This window comes from Carassius auratus, unplaced genomic scaffold (assembly GCF_003368295.1).
Source record: "Carassius auratus strain Wakin unplaced genomic scaffold, ASM336829v1 scaf_tig00004557, whole genome shotgun sequence".
Classification (NCBI taxonomy): Eukaryota; Metazoa; Chordata; class Actinopteri; order Cypriniformes; family Cyprinidae; genus Carassius; species Carassius auratus.
In genome coordinates, this window is record NW_020523604.1 from 488,078 (window position 1) to 508,488 (window position 20,411).

General features: G+C 37.3%; 2 protein-coding genes across 3 annotated transcripts; one reads left to right on the forward strand and one right to left on the reverse strand.

Annotated features, from left to right (window-relative positions):
• Positions 1-351: 351 nt before the first annotated feature.
• On the forward strand, positions 352-8,420 carry LOC113070521 (ceramide kinase). Of its 2 annotated transcripts, XM_026243878.1 has the most exons (13): positions 353-757; positions 2,110-2,205; positions 2,300-2,437; positions 2,517-2,645; positions 3,567-3,630; positions 3,907-4,052; positions 4,162-4,236; positions 4,329-4,481; positions 4,652-4,757; positions 5,791-5,894; positions 6,138-6,334; positions 6,416-6,744; positions 7,758-8,420. In XM_026243878.1, exons 1-13 carry the CDS (start codon positions 628-630, stop codon positions 7,816-7,818), a joined length of 1,728 nt encoding a protein of 575 aa, XP_026099663.1. In that variant the 5' UTR covers positions 353-627; the 3' UTR covers positions 7,819-8,420. The 2 variants fall into 2 exon arrangements, with proteins under 2 accessions (XP_026099665.1, XP_026099663.1); XM_026243880.1 differs by lacking the exon at positions 7,758-8,420 and having other exon boundaries at positions 352-757; positions 6,196-6,334; positions 6,416-6,696.
• A 2,083-nt stretch (positions 8,421-10,503) lies between these two features.
• On the reverse strand, positions 10,504-19,568 carry galnt6 (UDP-N-acetyl-alpha-D-galactosamine:polypeptide N-acetylgalactosaminyltransferase 6 (GalNAc-T6)). The gene is made up of 11 exons (XM_026243881.1): positions 19,325-19,568; positions 17,693-18,194; positions 16,829-17,001; positions 15,600-15,749; positions 14,910-15,144; positions 13,494-13,611; positions 13,212-13,412; positions 12,941-13,072; positions 12,758-12,859; positions 12,484-12,642; positions 10,504-11,656 (listed from the first exon to the last, which is right to left on the reverse strand). The coding sequence occupies exons 2-11, from the start codon at positions 18,166-18,168 to the stop codon at positions 11,543-11,545; spliced, it is 1,860 nt and encodes a 619-aa protein (XP_026099666.1). The 5' UTR covers positions 18,169-18,194; positions 19,325-19,568; the 3' UTR covers positions 10,504-11,542.
• Positions 19,569-20,411: the final 843 nt, after the last annotated feature.

The window sequence follows — 20,411 nt, forward strand, 5'->3', positions numbered from 1 at the left end:
ACAGCAGGATATACAGGGATTCTTTTTCTATCCACACATCATAAATAGGCTATTTCAAAAGAATCTATTTAGTGTTTGTGTTTATTTCACTATCTTGGACCTCCATTTCACGCATTAGACTATTTAGCTATTACTGCATTAAAAAGTTCCCATTCATAAAACATAATTGATAAATAACACCAGACAGCGTAAATTAAATGTTCTATTTTATAAAGTTTAAATTAAGAGTATAAAAGAGCGCTTCTGAATAAGTAAATGAATTACGGTTACTCATTACATACTCACACACGTTTATCCAATCAGAGCTGCGTATGCAAATTTACAGGACAGGTGCGCAGCCTCACAGTGAAGTGAACCTGTTTTATACAAAACCTGTAACAAACAGTCAAATGGGTAAAGCACACAACAAAGAAGACGGAGCCAGGTTAACGCATCGGAACCTACCTTACCTAAACTTAATTATTACCCTCGGTCTCGGAGAATATTTTTAAGCAACGTCTATGCTCATGTTTGTTCGCTTCAAATGTAAGACGTCTTGACCAACTTCGAAATTCTTGCATGAATAAATATACCGCTGAATGCGTGTGGGACCATGAAGTTTAGGTAAATGAATGTAAAAGATAGACGATGATGGAGATAGATTCGGTGAGGGTCGAGTCGAGTCTGTGGATCGGTAATAAGCGGTACAGGGCTTTCCTAAGCGGATGGTACTTCAGCTGGACTGAGATCGACAAGAGGAACCGGGAGAAGAAAACAAGTACGACATTCATGATCTTTCTAAACACACCTGAGGCCCTTGATACAGATGCGATCTAAATGCTTTAGGCAGCTCACTAAGTTTAAAGACAGTTGTTTGTTATGAAAATCAGATAGCTGGTAGAAATATTTGGTTTATATCTTGTTTCTACATTTCATATTCGGTTAAAAAGCTAATTCGTGTACTCAAGATCATATAGTTGGTTTGCTAAGGGTGTATGACAACATTACATGGTAAAGAAAGATCCTATACTGACTGAGGTATTAATTGTTGGCTGTGAATGTTATTTGCTTTACGTGACGATTATATGGAGAGGAGTAACGTGAAATCATTTAAATGCATTGAATTAATATTCAATTAAAGGCGCACTTGGTCATTTTTTGATCATTATAAACGTAATGAATAGCACTTTTGAGAAATATAAAAATCATGTTTACTCACATGTGATAAACTCAAGTCTTTCTACAGTCAATTTATCTACAGTATAAGTAGGTCGCCCCCTATTGGGCGCTGCCATGTTGACATCACATGACCAGCTGTGCTTAATGGACTGTGTTACTTATATCATTAAGAGTAATGTTTAATATTATAAGCCCAAGTCAGCAGCTTTTATTTTTAAAAAGTAAAAATAAAGAGAGAGAGAGACGACCTTTATATGTAATGGAGTGAGGTACTGATATTAATAACAAAATATGTTTAATAATATAAGAGCCCAAGTCAACAGCATTTACTGTTAATAAATAACAAAAAAAAAAACATTGATTATAATATTAGAATAATTAGCTATTAATAATTAGTAATTGGATGAAGAGACATTAAATATAAACAAAAACTTATGATCAAAAACATACTGACTGTACCTTTGACACATCAGTCGCGTATATGAAGATGATTAACCACCATATAATGATTTGATGCTGAGTGTAATGTCATTATTATTAGTTTAATTATTGACGAGAAATAGCCTATAGAAAAAGAGTAGTCATACTGTGTGCGCTATATATATATATCTATATCTATATTTCTATTTTTATTTAATTTATTTGCATTACAATATAGATGTGGGCATGTGGCAACATAATCCAGAGACAGAGTTGGATTGGATTCAATAGAATATTGCTCCACTCTCTGCTGATGAATGGGAAAAAAATTAATTCCTTACTGGGAATTCATCTTTGTCTGTATTCTTAAAACAAACTGAACAGCACCAGCCAGGTTTGACAATGCCTTGAACATAAAAGACGTCTGCAGAAAAAAAGGCCTGAGTAGGAATGGTGGAATGTTTCTTGAGAAAATGAGAAACGGGTATATCACTTATTCAAGAGTGTAAAGTGTCTGTCTGCTGTTCTTAGTTTCAGTGCCAGTGTCAGAGGTGATTGGGGTGAAGGAGGGCCAAGTCGAGATCCAACCCCAGAAGAAAGTAGAAGACACTGACCTTGACTTTACACGTACGTTTCTGAAAGGGAATATTTTTTTTGCATGGTGGGTCAAATACAGTGATGTTACACTAAACATGTTTTTGTCTTTTTCTTATCACACAAGTATTCTATGTGAAGCGCGGCAGCAAAGGAAACGGTATTGGAGCACCGAGGAGTCTAGGCAGGACCCAGTTCTGCTGTCCAAGCCGGGATGTCCGGGATCAATGGATCACTCAACTCCGAACCGCGCTCAAAACCCACAGTATGTAAAGCGTAAAATAACACCCTTAATCTCTAACGACTCTCTAACGACTCATTAACGACCCTCCCTTCATTATCAGGTCCCTCGCGTCCTCACAGGTTGTTGGTGTTCATTAATCCTTTTGGAGGGAAGAAGAGGGGGAAACAGATCTTTCACTCTCTAGTGGCCCCTCTGTTCGAGCTGGCTGGCATCAGCTCTCATGTTGTGGGTGAGATACTGAGACTCTATCTGTGCCGTTCAGTTACTGAGCAGTTATCAAGTGTCCCCTCGCTTGGTCTCTGATACGCCGTGCACGTCAAGTAGTACGGTTCTCAAATAACATCCGGAGATCTTTATCAAGACTTTGGTAGAGGGCTCAGTTAAAATTAATTAATTTAATAAAAAATAAATATATTTAAAATTTGACTATTTGAATATTATATTTATGCTATATCAATTGATTATTTAGATTTTTCTTGTATGCCAAAAGTCATTAGGATATTAAGTAAAAATCATGTTCCATGAAGATATTTTGTCAATTTCCTACTGTAAATATATAAAAGTGTAATTTTTGATTAGTAATATGCATTGCTAAGGACTTCATTTGGAGAACTTCAAAGGTGATTTTCTCAATATTTAGATTTTTTTGCACCCTCAGAATATATATATTATTTGTTTCTCTCTATTTTGAATGGTGTGGTATTTGTTTAATTTAAATATATGCGTGTGTGTGTGGGGGGGGGGGGGTGTTAAACATACAAGGGAACAGTATTCTATATATCCCTAGCACGTTTAATTATTATTCATGAAAAAATATTTATGATTATTATTTTATCATAATTTTTGTTTTGTTTTTAACTTTAAACTTTAAAAAAAAAAAAAATTTTAAACTTTTTTGTAACTAATTAAATAAAAATTTTGTTTACTGGAAATTCATACATAAAGCAACTTGCTTTTTCAAAAGAGTAATGTAATTTAATAACTACAATTTCTGAAATGGTTTTGTGTAAAATAAAATAAAATCATACACAGAATTAGAGCTTTCTTATTTCAAAAGATGAAAAAAAACTAGGTTTCACATTATATAACCACATTAAACACAGATATAGAGCAATTTGAAATAAAACTGGGGGCTGTTTCTTGTTTTTAGTGACTGAACGAGCAAATCAGGCCAGAGATTACATCCTGAAGAAAGACTTAACAGGGTTTGATGGGTAAGAGATTTCTCAGTGGCCATTCCTTATGAATAAAGATTCAAGAATGTATGGACACAATGGTGTCATTGTAATAATTCTTGTCTAATGCGTCCTGTCCTCTGTATCCTCTGTATATGTTGTTAAAACAGAAGTGTTGCATAAATACCTGCAAAGCAATCATAGAAATATGCGTCTATATTTCGATCAAGTCTGCTCATGATACTCCATATTTAGGTTTTAGGAAGGTTATTAAAAGATCTTGTGTATTTTAAGCCAATCTTTTTCCCCGTTCAGAGTCATATGCGTGGGTGGAGACGGTATGTTCAGCGAGCTGCTGCACGGTGTGATTGGACGAACCCAGCAGGAGGCGGGAATTTCAGAACACGACCCGACTGCAATGCTCCGGCCGTGTGACCTCCACATTGGCATTATTCCAGCAGGTGAACTTCTGCATAGCTCTGTGACTGTGGTCTGTTTATATCACGGATGCACGGTTTAGTTAGTCAGAGGAGCGTTAGTTTACCTCCCTGTGTTTACTCTTCTCCACAGGCTCGACAGATTGTGTGTGTTTCACTACCGTAGGCATAAATGACCCTGTGACATCGACGCTGCACATCATCATTGGTAATCTGCACATCATCTTCCGTTTTAAACTGTAAAATGTCGGTCAAGACTAAACTATATAACTCAATCTTTTTCCTTTTTTAACTCACCAGGAGACTCTCAGCCTCTGGATGTGTGTTCTGTCCATTATCAGTCAACACTGGTGCATTATTCAGTCTCTATGGTGGGCTATGGTTTTTATGGAGATGTTTTGGCAGAGAGCGAGAGGCACCGCTGGATGGGCCCTCTCAGATATGATTATTCAGGTAAATACAATAAAGTATATACTATATGCAAATATAGTTTTGACTGAATAGTGATATGTAGGTCAACGCTTATTACTTGCCTTAATACATATAATCATAATTGTGAGAGGAGAAAGAGACCTCAGTCCCATCTCTGCTCATATTGCCATGTCTGTTTGCTTTGCTGGTAGGTTGTATGGTGTATTTGTGTAACAGGAGTTATCCGGGACTAGTGCAATATATCCCTGCTGATTCCCATATCTCCAGCCCAAGGGACAACACTCGCTGCCTCTCAGGGTAAAGATTTGCATTCGTCTTTTTACTTGGAAATCACATTAGAAACATTTTATTTGCATATATAACAGTGAAATTATTTTTACAGTTTAATATAGTGAAATAATTTTCACTCTGTACATTTCAAAGAAACAGCAAGTCACGAATTGAGGTAAACTTGAGATTTTGAATATATATTTAATATATGAATACATTTTTATTTATAATTTTTTATAAATTGTTAAACACATTTTATTTATACTTTCTTAACACTGACAAGTGCGCCTAATGTCTGTAAAATAGCCTATAGAATTATGACATTAGTTATGTTTTACATTTATTTAATAAATTGTAGGAGCAATAATAATAGTCATATTTATTTGACCCACTAACTTTAAAACTCACTATTCTAATTCTATTCTAAAAAAAAAATAATCTACCTTTCTAATCTTTTTGTATTCTATTTTCTTTTCATTATACAATTATCAAAAAAAAAAGACCTCTAACATTAGCTTGCTCTATTCTTTCTCTATTCTATCTGTTTTTATTTTTATTTATTATGTTATTTATAAGCCCTTGGTATGTGTACTGCGTTTAAGCTAACTGAGACTTGTTATAGCACTTTTTTGTGTTTTTGATTGCTTCCATTGTCCTCATTTGTAAGTCCCTTTGGATAAGTGTCTGCTAAATGACTAAATGTAAATATTAATTAATAACGAAAATTTATGTAAAAATAATTAAATAATACATTCAAAATCGAAGCAAATGTAAATTCAGTTATAAAATATATTACATTTGTTTATTTGCATTTTTAATGAACTCGTGTTTTATACTAATTTGTTTATCTTTTATTTATTTTTATTTTTTTAACGTTGTATGTGGAATTACATGCCCATAAGCAAAGATGGCAGGATTTAAATTGCACACTTTGTGGGGTCTTGCATCCGCCAGATATTGAGAACGGCCGTCTTCACTGATACCCATGACTTTTACACAACCGCTTGGTTTTTACAGCTCCAGCAAATGTTTAAAAGCATGTTTGCGTGTGTAACTGCAGGTGCCGAGTATGTTCAGAGAGCAAAGAGAGGCTGTTCCCCCACTTTGACAGCTCCAGTTCCCTCTACAGCACTACTGTGAGCCAGTACAGCAGTGAGTTAGAGGGTAAGACCATCTGCCGCCTGTTTGTATAATGATGGTCTGTGTCATCTCATTAGAGACCTATTACTGAGATCACACTGTGCTGTGTGTCTCTGTGGGCTTCATATGTTGTACGACTGTATTTAACCGTTGTCATGCACGCACCAACGTGTGCTTGGGTAGACCTACAGTACAAAGACATTATGCAGTTCTGATGTAGCCTACGATTTTAGGATCTTGAACCTTTTATTACTGTTTTTATCTCAGGTGAGTGGGTGACTGTTGAAGGCAGGTTCAAGTGTATCTCTCTCACCTGTATTTCAAGCTCATGTCCAAGGAGCCCAAAGGGTCTTTCGCCGTCCGCTCACTTGGCCGACGGGACAGCAGACCTCATCCTGGTGCGAGAAACGAACCCTCTGGGCTTTCTCACGTATCTTCACAGGCACACAAACACACAGGATCAGGTAAAACCAGATGACATTCAAGAACACAAACTCCCTGCTACAAGTTAAATCAGTTGGAAAAACAAACTTCCGTACTTTCAGTTTGACCTGCCCTTTGTTGAAGTTCATCGTGTCAAGGCTGTTCGGTTTTCTCTACCCCCTGGAGAAGAAGAAGAGGAGTATGAGGAGGGTGATCGAGAAATACAGACCTCCGCTGAGAGAGTACTGGAGGATCCGGAGAAACTGAGCGGTGGTAACACTGCAGGTCACTCACAGCAGCGTTTTTCAGCGAGGAAGGAGAGAGGAAATGTGACAACGAGTAGAGTAAAGAGACGAGGCTTCGTGTGTGGGCCTTGCTGTGCTAAACCTCGCTCGATATCAGTGTGGAACTGTGATGGAGAACTTCTGCCTCACACCGAGATCTCATGCAGGTATTATTAAGATCAGTCTGTTGAGCAAGTCCGAGCTATTTCATTGGAGAAGCAAAGCTAACACACAAATAGTAATAAAAGTAAATAAGAATTTAACATCAAATTAAAGATCAAAAATCACGTGACACTGAAGACTTGAGTAATGGCTGCTGAAAATTAAATGCAGTCTATTTTAAAATACAGACATATGGGGTGTAGAAATACCGGTAGAGATGATTAACCGGTAGAATTTTGTCAACCGGTAGAGATTTTCTACTGTCATTTCTATCACGGTTGCATGCTTACATGATGCTGCTGTGCTATGCCTGCTCATGAAAACTTATGGTTTGCAAGCGTTTTAAGCATTGCAGTTTAAAAACAAGATATTTTATGCAGTTTAAATGCAATCAGCAATGAAATCAAACTCATTTTGCTATATGCAGACACTGTCAGAGTGACTGTTTATGAGATGTGCGCACACATTAAAACGGTGCTCATAGAGCGCAGGAGTATTGAATGGGAGTATGAGTTATTTTTGACACTTTACAGGATTTGAACCGTGAAATACACACACTTGTATGAGTTAAAATGCTCATCTTTGCAAGTATCCTCGTAAACACAGTAATTTAATTTAAGGGAGAAAAAAACATGTGTAACAGTTTATTGGATCCGGGCAGGTCTTAAAGTGACAGGAGTCTTCACTAAATCACTTTTGTAACTTTAATAAGAATAAATCTATATTTAATTTACACAGTGAAGAATATGCAGTTTTATGTATTATATAATTACTTTATAGAATGTATTTAGACTTTCTTTCTTTATTTGTACTACTTTTCTTTTTTGTCCTATTGCTTGTAATTAGTTTCTTAATCTTATTTATTTTTTATAACGACACTGGTGACAAGAATTATGAAATTTCTATGGTATCAAAAATTTAGCAAAAATAACTATATTGTGATATATATCGATACAATGTTTTGGACTTTGAAACCAAAAATGTTGCATCTTTTCATTTGAATGTTTCCTTTCCACAGAGTTCATGGCCAGCTGGTGCGTCTCTTTGCCAGGGGCATCGAGGATTCAGCAGTGCCATGAAACCAATCTAACAAATGAGATGTGATCAACCAAACAGATCTTCACGAGGACTTCATTGGAAGGGAGATATAATGTAAATAATATGCATGATGGGTGAGAGTCTTAAAAGGTGAACGTATAAGACACACAGTGAAGCAGAGATGTCATTTAAGCTAATTTCCCATTTGTTAACCCGATATTTCAGCCGTTCTATTTTCATGGAAATATCGAGAATAGTGATACCATTAACATATTTGGGTAATGGATCAGTTTTAGATTTGTAATAATATTGTTTATTTCACTGATTTTATAGCTTTTTTGCAGAGCAAAAAAGGATTCATGCAATGTTTTAGTGTAATCCGACAGGTAATGTTAAATGTTGTCACATTTATTTAAGAAAGGTTTTGCACTGGTTGTCTGTCTAGGGCCTGTACTGTGTATGGGAGTGACATGGGAGTCACAAACAGAGTGAATAACATGTTTTAAGGGAGTGGACTCATTTCAGGCAGCATTCTAACAGCTCAGCTGGAATGTGCATGTACAGGATGCCAATGGGTTTTGTGTTCAAAATCATGAATGAATATATGTGTGTTTGTCCAAATAAAGTGTCATAAATGTCTACCTTGATATGCTTAAACAGTTGTTTCCATTTATCAGATACACCACACACACTACATGAAAAAAAATACATCAGTATATCAGATTATCAATTTGCGAATTAAGATATTACATTTATAATTAATAAGAAATAACGCATTTTTATAAGCTACATTTCTTAAAAAAAAAGAGGAAGAAAAAAGAACAGTAGTGCATATTGTGAATTAGAAGATCTTATGTAATGTAGTTCCTTATAAATAAGGTGTTTTCAGGAATGAGTTCCATTTCATCTTATCTAGGGTTCGATTTTAACGATCTAATAGATAACTCTTTTGTAAGTTAGGCCTACATCAGAATCCCACTCTTATCATCAAATCGCCGCTTCTGGCAACCAAAGAAAGAAAGAAAGGATTATGGGGAAAGATGATCGACTGTAACATCACTGTGTTTCGACAGCTGATTAAACATTGATCAATTTATGAGACTTAAACCCTGTAATCCTGGTTAATTAATAATAACCCATCTTAACTGTAAGTGACAGAGGGTGTCTTCTTTCCCTCAACCTGGTGGAGGAGGAGGATGAAAATTTAGCACTGTACAATCTATGACAAAACTGTACCTGCGCTTCATTATTACCGGTTACATCTTCGGCGTTAGATCCTCAGGACTGAAGTACATTCCAAACCTCTTGGTCACATTTTTGGCATTCATTGCCTTTTCTGGCACCACCGGTACAACCAGATCTATAAGAGTTAAATATATCCTCAGAAACATCAGCTTCACATGCATTCCCAGCTCTGCTGCATTTCAAAATTTGAAGAAGAAAAGAAACAAAAAGAGTTAGAACTGGAACCTTCAAGGAGGGATTCCAAAAACCTATGTAAAAGCCTCTGAAGAAAAATAATAAAATGTTGATCTTTCATCTAGATACAAACACAGATAATTTGCATCATCCCTATACTCAAAACAGCACTTTTTTTTTTATAAAATAAACATATTCCATTTCAGTATTTTTTGTTATATATTTTATTTTATTGTCCAGTTAGACCTTTTTTTTTTCTTTTCTTTTTTTGCTAAACATTTTAAACTCCAGCAAGTTCCACTGAAGCATGATCAACGTTATCACATTATCCACCGTTTTGTGAGTTACAAAAGAATCCCTTACGCAATGATAATTCTGGAATATGTAATATGCACCAGCAAACAAATTATCTCGCACAATACCAAAATGAGGAAATTGAAGTCGTTACACATTTACAGTAAGACAGAAAAAGCACTTCCTCTTGGATCACAGCATTCAGCACTGTCTGAGCACCTGGTGTTGATGTCAGAACATAACCAAACACTTGTTTTTCCGAAGTCGGCCAGGCATGGAAACACTATGTATTATAAATAGGCAGCTGCCATAAAATACCTTTGTGAAATTGATATGGATAACTGACCGGCCATTTACCATTAACTACATTTTATAACAGTAATCAGTTGTTGTTTGGGCGTCAACTATGGTAACCGAGATAAACCTATACAAGAGATAAAGACTGAAAAGCATCTATACAAACACAGATCTCTGCAGTTTGAAACTTAAGACTTCCAGAACAAACGATCGAATTAAACATGCTGGCTAAACAGCTAAACTCTCACGCCACGTTTTAGGATTGGTTTATCAGTGAAACCACGTCACCTGTATTTACAGCACTTCCAGGAACAACCTTCAGTTTCTCAGAGCTTATTTTTACAACCTGTTTTACAATCCTCCACAACAGAAATAAGACACCAACTGCCCCCTATCGGTGAACGAGAGAAATTACAGATCTCCTCTCACAATACAATACACTAAACAGACCAAAAAATAAAATCTATAACTTTCCTGTGGCTCAGTGTTAAGAGCATTGCATTTGCAGTGCAAAATGTCGTGGGTTCAATTACCAGGGAATACACATATTGGTAAAGATTTTTTTTTTTTTTTTGCCTGAATAAGTGAGTCAAGTATGTCGTTTTGGATAAAAGCGTCTGCTTAGTGCATACATGTAATGTAAAATGTGACAACTAGAACCACTACTACTGTCAAATCATAAAAAAAAAAAGATGAGGACCTCATAAAAACAAATGCAAGGTTTCAGAAGCTTTTTGTTGCTTTATTTCTTTTGCTGATCACAATAGTGGTCAAAATCATGTATTCACAATTGAATTGTGATCATAACAGCAGTAACTGGTTCTTCAGTTCTGCTCCTGTAGGAGTTCAGCTCCAAACACACCTGAACAAGCTTATCAGGTCTTAAGGATTACAAGCAGGTGTGCTTGATCAGTGTTGGAGATAAGTATTACAGGACAGAGGACCTTAAGAATCATAAACTGGTGAACATAGTTTCTAAACCGTTAGCAACCAGAACATGAACACCACAAGCAGATGATCTGGGAGTGTGTATTTCTTTTCTTTTCTTGACATCAAAAATTTGAAACTTTCAATTATTAAAGAACAAATCTGTGTAATCAAAACCCATAAAGAATAATAATAATAATAATAGAGGTGAAGAGGATGAAATGGTTAATTACATGTATACATTATTAGAGCATGATTTCTCCCAAAAGACCTCAGCACACTGAAATAATCAAGCAATGCAAGTCACATGCTGCTTTACACATACTGACGGCTTCGAAAACACAAGAGAAGGATCTGAAACTACTGCTGGCTTGTGAAAGTTCGCTAGAGCTGAAGAAAACCCTCGTCCCCTGCAGCATGTGCAAATGATTGGGATCATACAAACATGGCCAGGCCGGCCATTCACTGGCCTTAACACTAACAATGTTCCATTTCTTTAAAAAATAAATAAAACCTTCACCATTTAAAAGCAGCAGTAAACATAATCAATAAGGCAATAGATTGCATCAAGTGCAACAATCTTGCTGCCAGATTGTTCACTCTGTGATGCTCCAGTGGGTGCATGATCTCCACTGCGTCTTCCCTGAGCATCCTGACCCCAGTCTGATCATAATGTCTTCAGGAGCTTATGGATCTGAACCATCCAGTACACTCCCAGTGCATCCGCTCGGGCATACAGAAAGTTTGTCATCCTGAGCTGGTGCTGCTGGCCCTCCCTCATGGGTCTTATGGGAGTGAATGTCTTTGCTCCTCGACTGGAGTGGGAGGTCAGCTGAAAACCCACTGCTGGTGATGGTCTGTTGGATTGCAGGGGCTCATTAAGATCTTGTCTCCTTTCTTATGGAGGCACTTTCCAGAGGACGGATTCTTCAGCAGTCCCTCCTAAAATAAACAGAACAGAAAAAGTTAAGTAAGAATAGTTACTCGTCTGGATGGGGTAAAACTATCAGATCACAGGAATTTGAAATTAAACTTAAAGTTGACCTGAAAGTTTAACACCAAATAAAGCATTCAATATGCTGATATTCATATGCTCACCCTTTGCTTAGTGACCGGACTATTCAATTATTCATTCTAATATTATAATATAAATGTTTATATACGTTTTATAAAATGTGGGGACAGTAAGATTCTTAAATGTGTTTGAAAGAAGTCTCATTCATCGATCCAAAAATATAACAAAAACAGTTATATGGTGAAATACTGCATTGATCCTTCATAAAGCATTCTAATACGTGGATTTGGTGCTTAGGAAATATTTCGAAATTCTAAAAACAGCTTACATTTGTGGAAACATGTTCCATGTTTTTCACGTTTCTCTGATGAACAGAAAACTTCCAAAGAACAGCATTTGTTTAAAACAGAAATACAGGCTAAATTATAAATTTATTTACCATCACTTGATTAATTTAATGCATCCTTAATAAAATTATTAAATTTAAAATGCATAAAATCAAGATAAAAACTGAATAAATTGATAAACTTAAAATAAACGAGGACCTGACCACTCACTTTTGAACAGTTGCAACATTTCTAAACACATTTTTGGTGACATGACATCATTAGTGTTTGATCAAGTTCCTGCTAAAAGGGATTGCAACACACCATAAATAAAGAGGACAGATGTGGAATCTGATAACATATGGAGACATGCAAAAAAGAAGAAAGGCGAGTTGAGTAATTCATTTCTGTTCTGAGACGACACTTACTTCTGTGAACACCCATTCCTGTTGCGGAGTCAAACTGCTTCCTTTGCCCTTCAGCGTACAGAGCTCAATCTTCACTGGCTCTGGGTAAGGGGACGCGTGCAGGCAGAGCTGTTTTCCTATGTTATGCCTCAGCTCATTATGTGATGTATATTCAAAGTACTGAAAACAAACCCATCCATCAGCTTTGGATCAAGAAGAAAACGAGTCAAAATGCCCTCAAGAGCACCACCTTCTACTCTTAATATCAATGTGAATGAAACTGATGGTACAATACCTGATTGCCGCCCATGTTGTGACACACATACATAATCACAGGCTTTCCCCCATTGTTACTTTCTCCAACATCCAGACATTGCTGTGCTCCCCTATTCTTGAGCTATACACACACAAATAAAAAAGATAAGCAGTTAGTCCCAGAATGCATTAAAAATGGCTCCTCATCAAATGTTGCACTTACAGCTCCAAACTTCACAGGGGTAAGATCAGGGACAAAGGCTTCTGGGTAGACATTGGTAAGGTACCAAGAAAAGTTCTTGCACTGTAAGTTTTCTCTGAGTTTCAAACGGTCAGATATATCACCAAAGTTTTTCTACACAAACATACAGGAAACAAAAGTCATGCAGTTAATCCTATGCTCTTTGCTTACACTTACAATAGATATACCGTAGAACCATAAACACCAGGTTAAATTGTTTTCTTAACCATCTGAAAGTGAAAGCAGTTCTTACATCTTTGGCCATTTTAGCTGCATTTTGGTTGCGTCGGTAGTAAATCAGCTTGTAGTCATCCATCCACACCTCAGCCAAGCGCACCTGGTTACGTGTAATGACCTCCGTACCTTTGGGAAAGGTGTGAGGACTCTTGGTGCGGAACACATGACCCACGACGGAGCAGGGGATTATCTCCAACTGTCCGCCACACTGCCACACCTGACAGAACAAAAACACACCCACGTTTCAACAGATCTCATTGTTACGGCTGCAGGTGAATTCTAAAGAGCTGGAACTGACCCTGAAAGACATCTCCACATTTTCTCCACCCCATATCTCCATTTTGTCATCGTAGGTCCCGATTTTCTCAAAATAGGCCTTAGATATAGAAAACAAACCACCGGCAAATGTTGGAGTTCTGAAAAACAAAGAACAGGACAAATACAGTTAGCAGGATTAGTAGCCAGATCCTATTAGGTTTCAACTATGTTCAGAGAAATCACTGGTATGCAAAAAAAGACATTAAATGCATTAGTTTTAGAGTATTTAATGGTTCATTTTTTTGTCCATTTGCATGACAATCTACTTTTTTTCCATTTAGCCATCAATGTCACTTAAGCTGGAAGTTGCAGTTTGCTCCGTTTATCTTCGTTTTAGTAGAAAAATACATTAATAGGGAAAAGGAAAAGTAAACCGAGGCTTTGCAAAAAGTTTATACACATGTAGAAACATACCTTGCAGATTATAAAGGCCAAGACTCGATACTTACGACACATAACTACTAGAACTATAATATATTATACCCTAAGAGGATATAACAGTGTTCATAATGTTACAAATCATCACACATGAAAAGCTAGAACCACAAACAAAAGCAAGCAGAATTTCTACTATTACTAAAAGGCATTAGAAATGCATTATAATGCCCAAGAATAATTAATGGATTGTGAAAAAAAGACTTCATAACGTTACAGATACTGTGAAATGAATGTATGGAACATTCATTTCTCCCTATATTTGTTCACACAAATGGTTATTCTGAATTATCCAGATATTAATTCACCAGCTTGTTGCTGCAGCGGTCTTGAACAAATGCAGCAGAATTGCACATTTAAGATGCATGATGTCACATACGCATCTTATGTCACTACATTGTTTGTACATACAGCATTTTCCCTTAGGCTGTTTAATTAGCTGAGGACATATAGCCTAATCTTAGTAATCTCTTAAGACTTGGCCATATAAACTCTGAGAAAGTGGTTCATTTGATACTCCGTGAAACTTGATGACCAGCCAAGTCATTTCATTCATGAAAATCGGATTGACAAATAACCTGGTGATGAATGAATGGTTTAAAAATTCCAAGCATTTCATGAACACACCACAGTGTGTAAAGGCAAAGTAACAAATCACAGTGAATGTCCAGCAGTGTTACATGCTTAGATGCAGCAGAATAACTTCGATCAAACAGAACAAATGTAAATCACATTTCATAACTTTGCATTACATGGTTCTCTGGAATTGCGATCGATACATTTTTCCATTTATTTAATTTTTAGTAAGTAAGCAAATAGGATAATGCACAGGTAATAAATTAATTAAATGTAATTGAATAAATTATTGATGTGTCGGTCACAACAACAACAACAACAACATGAAAACATAAAACTGTATTTGAGTAAGGTTAAATATGTAAATAAAACATGTGTGACTTACTTTACTGGGTACGTCTCATCTTTGCGTTTAGCGTTCTCGTAATCTGGAATGCCCTCCCAGCCGAATGTGAGACTCCAGTCAAAGTTGCCTCTGTTATGGGCACGGGCAGACGCTACAGGCTTGTGGAACTGGAAAGTGTTTAAATCAATGGTTGTGATCTCAGGGCTCACCACGGCAGTGGGCTCCTCAACAATCCGAGCAAGGAGAGGCTCGAGCCAGCCATGAAAACACTCACCTGTAACAACAAAAACATGACAAAAGAGAAAAGAGGGGTCATAAATATGCTACTCAAGCACACATGCCAAGATGATTTCACACATTTCAACCCTTTCATCATATACAAGGTTTCAGAAAACACTACACAGGTGTAACATGAGTTGCCTGGCTTCAATCCTGCCTAAAGTGGTTCAAAACGAACAAGATCAGCATCACATACAAGCCCTTTGTCACAGCGCATAACTTTGCAAATGACATGAGTGCCAGGAGAAAAAAAGAATCATGGGAGGGACCATTTTAAGCTCAAGCTTGTGCACCTGAACAGCAGGTTCCTGAAAAACTACTTTGCATATCCAGTCGCAAAAAATAACAAGGCTGATGGATGTTAAAGACGTGTTTACAGAAACTGGTCTGCTGTGTGACACAATGAAACTGGGCTGGGCAAGTCATGAAGAGTGATGACACATTACGTACAGTGAGCATCTAGGAAGGTGAGGATTTCTCCCTGAGCTTGGCTGGCTCCGAGAAGCCTCGCGGTGATGAGGCCCTTCCTCTCCGGCTGACGCACTACCTTCACGATCTTCAGTGACTTCACATACTCGTCCAGCTTCTCATGGAGGTGTTCTGCAAGAACATACAGTGGGGAAATATTTATTTAATCCCCTGATATATCTGGATTATTTGTGGCTGATATTCTGTCTCCATCTGTTAAAATAAACTATCGTGAAAAAAAATTATAGACCCTTAATTTCTTTGTAGGTGGGCAAAATTACAAAATCATATGGGGATCAAATAAAGACAGACATTAATGTAATGGGTGTTTATGTTTTTTTTCTCTCTGTAAAGTACCAATAATATCAGTAAAACAATAATACATGGTTTGAGTTTTTTTATTTCCAGCAAGGGTATGTTAAATTGATAAACTGAAAGTAAATGCATAATGTTAAAAAATATTTATTTCTCAAACAAATTTTACAAAAATGTACAATTTTTCAAATAATCCAGTTTGTTGAGCACCAAATCAGCATAACTGAATGATTTCTGAAGGCTGAAGTAATGGCTGCTGAACATTCAGCTTTGCCATCACAGAAATTTGATTTTAAAATAAATACATTTAAAATTTGTAATATTAAAAAAATGTTGCTTATTTGATAATTATTTAATAAATACATTTTTCATGTTAGTATTTCACCACATTACTAGTTTACTGTATTTTTGATAAATACTTCAAGGATAAATGACTTACAACTTCAAATTTTTCTATGATAGAGCATAACATTAACAGTGTCAATTATCAAGTGCTCTCAACGTGGCATTTTTCAATTTCTAAAAACAGATTCAGAGCATGTTACTTCCTGTGGTGAGACTTCAAACAAACTAACACACTTCCTTTGTCTCGTCTCTTACAGCACTAACAAAGTACCTGAAACCAATGAGGAGATTAACAATCTAATGAGGAGAAAAACAAAGCTTTTACTTAAAAGTTTAATATTTCATTGCCAGTAAGTTTATATTAATATTTTAACTGGTTCTTTGATCTTTCAATTGTATGTTTGTGACATTTTTCATCCACCTGTAGATGCACTCATACAAGTGACATTCCACTAAATAAACTGTCTGCCACTGAGCCAAGAACATAGATTAAAACTACTTCTACAGTCGTGGTTAATTTTTAAAGCAGAAACTGATAAGGCCAGGCTCACCTGCCACGCTGGCGTCATCCACCAGTATGATTTCTTTGAGGAAGGCCGCCGGGGAGGTGTGTAAAACACTGTACACGGTGCGCAGAAGTGTTGACCATGCCTCGTTATGAAACACAATGATCACACTCGTGGTGGGGAGTGCAGGACAGCGGCGAAACCGTCGCTCAACACACCTATAATGGATGCATGACAAAAAAAATTATGCGTGTAATATACACACACACACATACATAAAATGCGTTTCGTTCATTTCATACATTTCACTTCAGTTATTTTTCCCCAAATGAAAACATTTTAAATTTTTTGATTCAGTAAACAATAACCCTGACAAACATATGCACCTCAAAAAGTCAAAAGGTAATATTCTACGACAATCCTCAAAATACATGTTTAAACACTGTAATTAATTATCAGTATTATAAATGAGGACATACGCAAATTGATTGAGGCCGGTTACTAAATACAGGGTTAAAATATAATAAAATTAAGAAGAGGAACATAGCACGTCAACCTATTGTTCAGTGATGCAATGGGTAAAGGTGTGATTAGAAACTGCCAAAGCAGCAAAAACAGTAAAGACTCTAATCTACAATGAGTGTTTGGGCAGCATTTATATGGCGTTAGCCCCAGACCTTAAGTCAACATATAAATCTGCACACTTATGTTTCTGTGTAAACAGATCAAACGAGTCAACGTAAATTAAAAGGCATCTAAAATGCAAGCAAACATCAGATCACATCCCGAGTCCTGCCTTATTTCAACCTATGAAGGGAATCATTATTATGGCGGAATGGTTGCGGAATTGAATGAATTGTTTGTATTCCAACATTTTCTCATGGTGCCAAACAATGTGCCCATTCTTACTCGTGTGGACGGGTGTCATCTCCAAGACTGCGGTGCAAGGAGATTCGGTCACTGGCAAACTGGTTAAAGCAGTGCCTGGTCATGCCCTCCTGTTTCTCCTTCTCCTCCGCCGCAGACATGCTGGCTTTCTGGAAGGCTGCGCCATTGGCTCCTGGTGCTTCAGGGTCCAGAGGAGGTCTCTCAATCCACGGTTTGAGATCGGCCAGAGAGTAGAAACCTGGGGGGCAGTTTTGGTCTGGGGTGGGCTGAACTCCCGCCGACGGGGGCTGCGGGGCTCCGATCTGGAAGGCAAAGTTATTAACCGCCCCACGGACCATCTCCAATACCCTCTCCTTTTTGTTAGAGAGATCTTGTAGCCAGGGATCCTGAAGCGAACCGCTGCCAACGTCCCTCTGGAGCACCACCAGAATGACCATAAAAAGTGTGCCCCCCAGAACAGTAAGCTTCAGGGGGGAGAAACGACGTCTCAGACGCATTCTGTTGGCCAATCTCGATCACCAAACTGTGAAAACAGACCACAATGATCACTTATGAAGCAAAATTAGTTTATTTACACAAACTCCACAACAAAGCAAGCCAGGCCCAACTCTTAATTAGCAAAGAAAGCCTGCGCTGTGGACTCTCAAACGGATCACAGCAACAGAGCAAACAAACCTCACCTGACAACAAACACCTGATCCTTCCTTCACCCTGTTGGATCCACGTGGCACACTCCCACTACACTTAATGGGTGGCGTTAGAAGCTTTGCATAAATACACTTCAAAACTGAGACACGTCGCCTGTGATCTGACTAACTGTACAGAAGAAAAACTGGATCTCACCAGCTGCTTGGAAGGAGTTTTAATGGTCAGGGCTAGCGCATTTTAAAGCACTATTATTCTTACATTTCAACCACAAGTAATTACTTTCAAAATAGGAAATGTCAGGACAATGGAACATATGGTGTTAAATGAATCAGTAACCTCAGGGTCCATGGAACCAGTCTATTTAAAAACATCTACATCACAGATCCCAAGACGAGTAATGGCCAACAGAGACAGACTTCTGCTATTTTTCTGCGTAGGTGTTCAGACTTACCCAAATCATTCAAACTAAAACTGGTTCTCCTGCATTGATATCGAGTCAGTTGAATGGTCATGAGCTTAAATGGCCATTATTATTAACCACAAGTCATGAAGTAACATATTGGGTAAACTGCATTTTTCCTAACTGAATAATGCGCTTCGAAAATTTCGCAAGCCCCAAGTACTTCCTTAAAGTTAAGACAAAAAAAAAATGACAACGTAACATGACAACTAAGCGAAACTTATCTGAATAGATGAGGAAGTGAGCGAAGGATGATGGTTACAATTTTTACAATGACACAAATTTTAACTTTTCACAGCCTTCTAGGGGCTTCGTTCTAAATAAATGACATAAATAAATGACATAAAAAAACGACAAACGAGCTTTTGTGTGTTAGAAAAGGGTAATCTATGCTATTACAAATCAAGATGAACCCCGCTCATATCAAGGAGGAAAAGAAGATACGCCGATGTTACTTTTTGTTTTCAAAAGACATGACGCAAAACACATCGAAACAAATTTTATTAGCTACATAAAACGAATTTTATTAAATCTTCAAAACTTACCTGTAATAATTTCAGTCAATCATGTGCCTCTCCCTGAGACAGATATATACGCGGTTCCTCGTCTACCGAGACACCGTTTGTTTGAGCTGCGAGTCGATGGACTAATGTTGTTACTCTGTAACTTCGCGTTTTAGAGCTATTTGGTTCAGTAAGCGCGCGACGGCTTCACGCGACCAGCAGCACTGGCCTCCCGGCTTCCCTTTGAACGCAACAGGTGCCATTCGTTCAAATGATTGAAGGTCGTCTGGGTCCTAAAGCCGGCTCTTCCGTCTAGTGATGATGCGGATTTGATTCATTTCAGTGATTCGAATCTGTTGAGTGTGTTCGTCAAAATGATTCATTCACGGATACTCTCTGATGTTTGCTGAACATCAGCAGGTAGCGCGATTTGTCTTTTAGTGAGCCTCTGAAGGATTCATTAACCGAGTCGTTTGTCCAAATCTGATAGCTAGTTTCATCACAAGCATCTTCTCACAAGTAAAAAGCAGACACATTTCAAAAGTGAGATTCAATGAACATAATTAGTTCAATCCATGGAAGTAAATGAAAATGATTCACTCTAAAGATTCATTTAAAAAACAATTTTTTTTCGCTCAACAAATTCCTTAAATCTGGGATAACAGATTTTTTTCAGCCAAGTGAAAATTCTGCTAAACATGTAGGAAGATTTCAGTGTCGCTTTGCCTAAAATTGGATGACACTGATCACTCAATTAAGGCTCAGATAAGGATGTGATAAGTTAACAAACCTCAACATATATAAATTATTAATTGGGATACAATTAAATTCAATGCCTCTTGTGTCGCGTACCTGTAACCGAATACAGATTTATTCAGACATTTGAGAAAAGCAGGCCAAGAGGAAATGAGGTCGGTACTCTTTTGTAGGAGAGAATCGTGATTACAAACTATCGACTGACACTGGCACTGCCGCTTACTTGAAGAAAAGACACCAAGCTGAGCACGAACAAAGAGAAGAGGCCATTAACACAACAATCACTAGACCCACTCTCACACAACAATGGCCTGTCTGTCTACCTGATAGCTTCGTTTTGAGGTATTAAATTCTCTGGATGTACATTATAAAG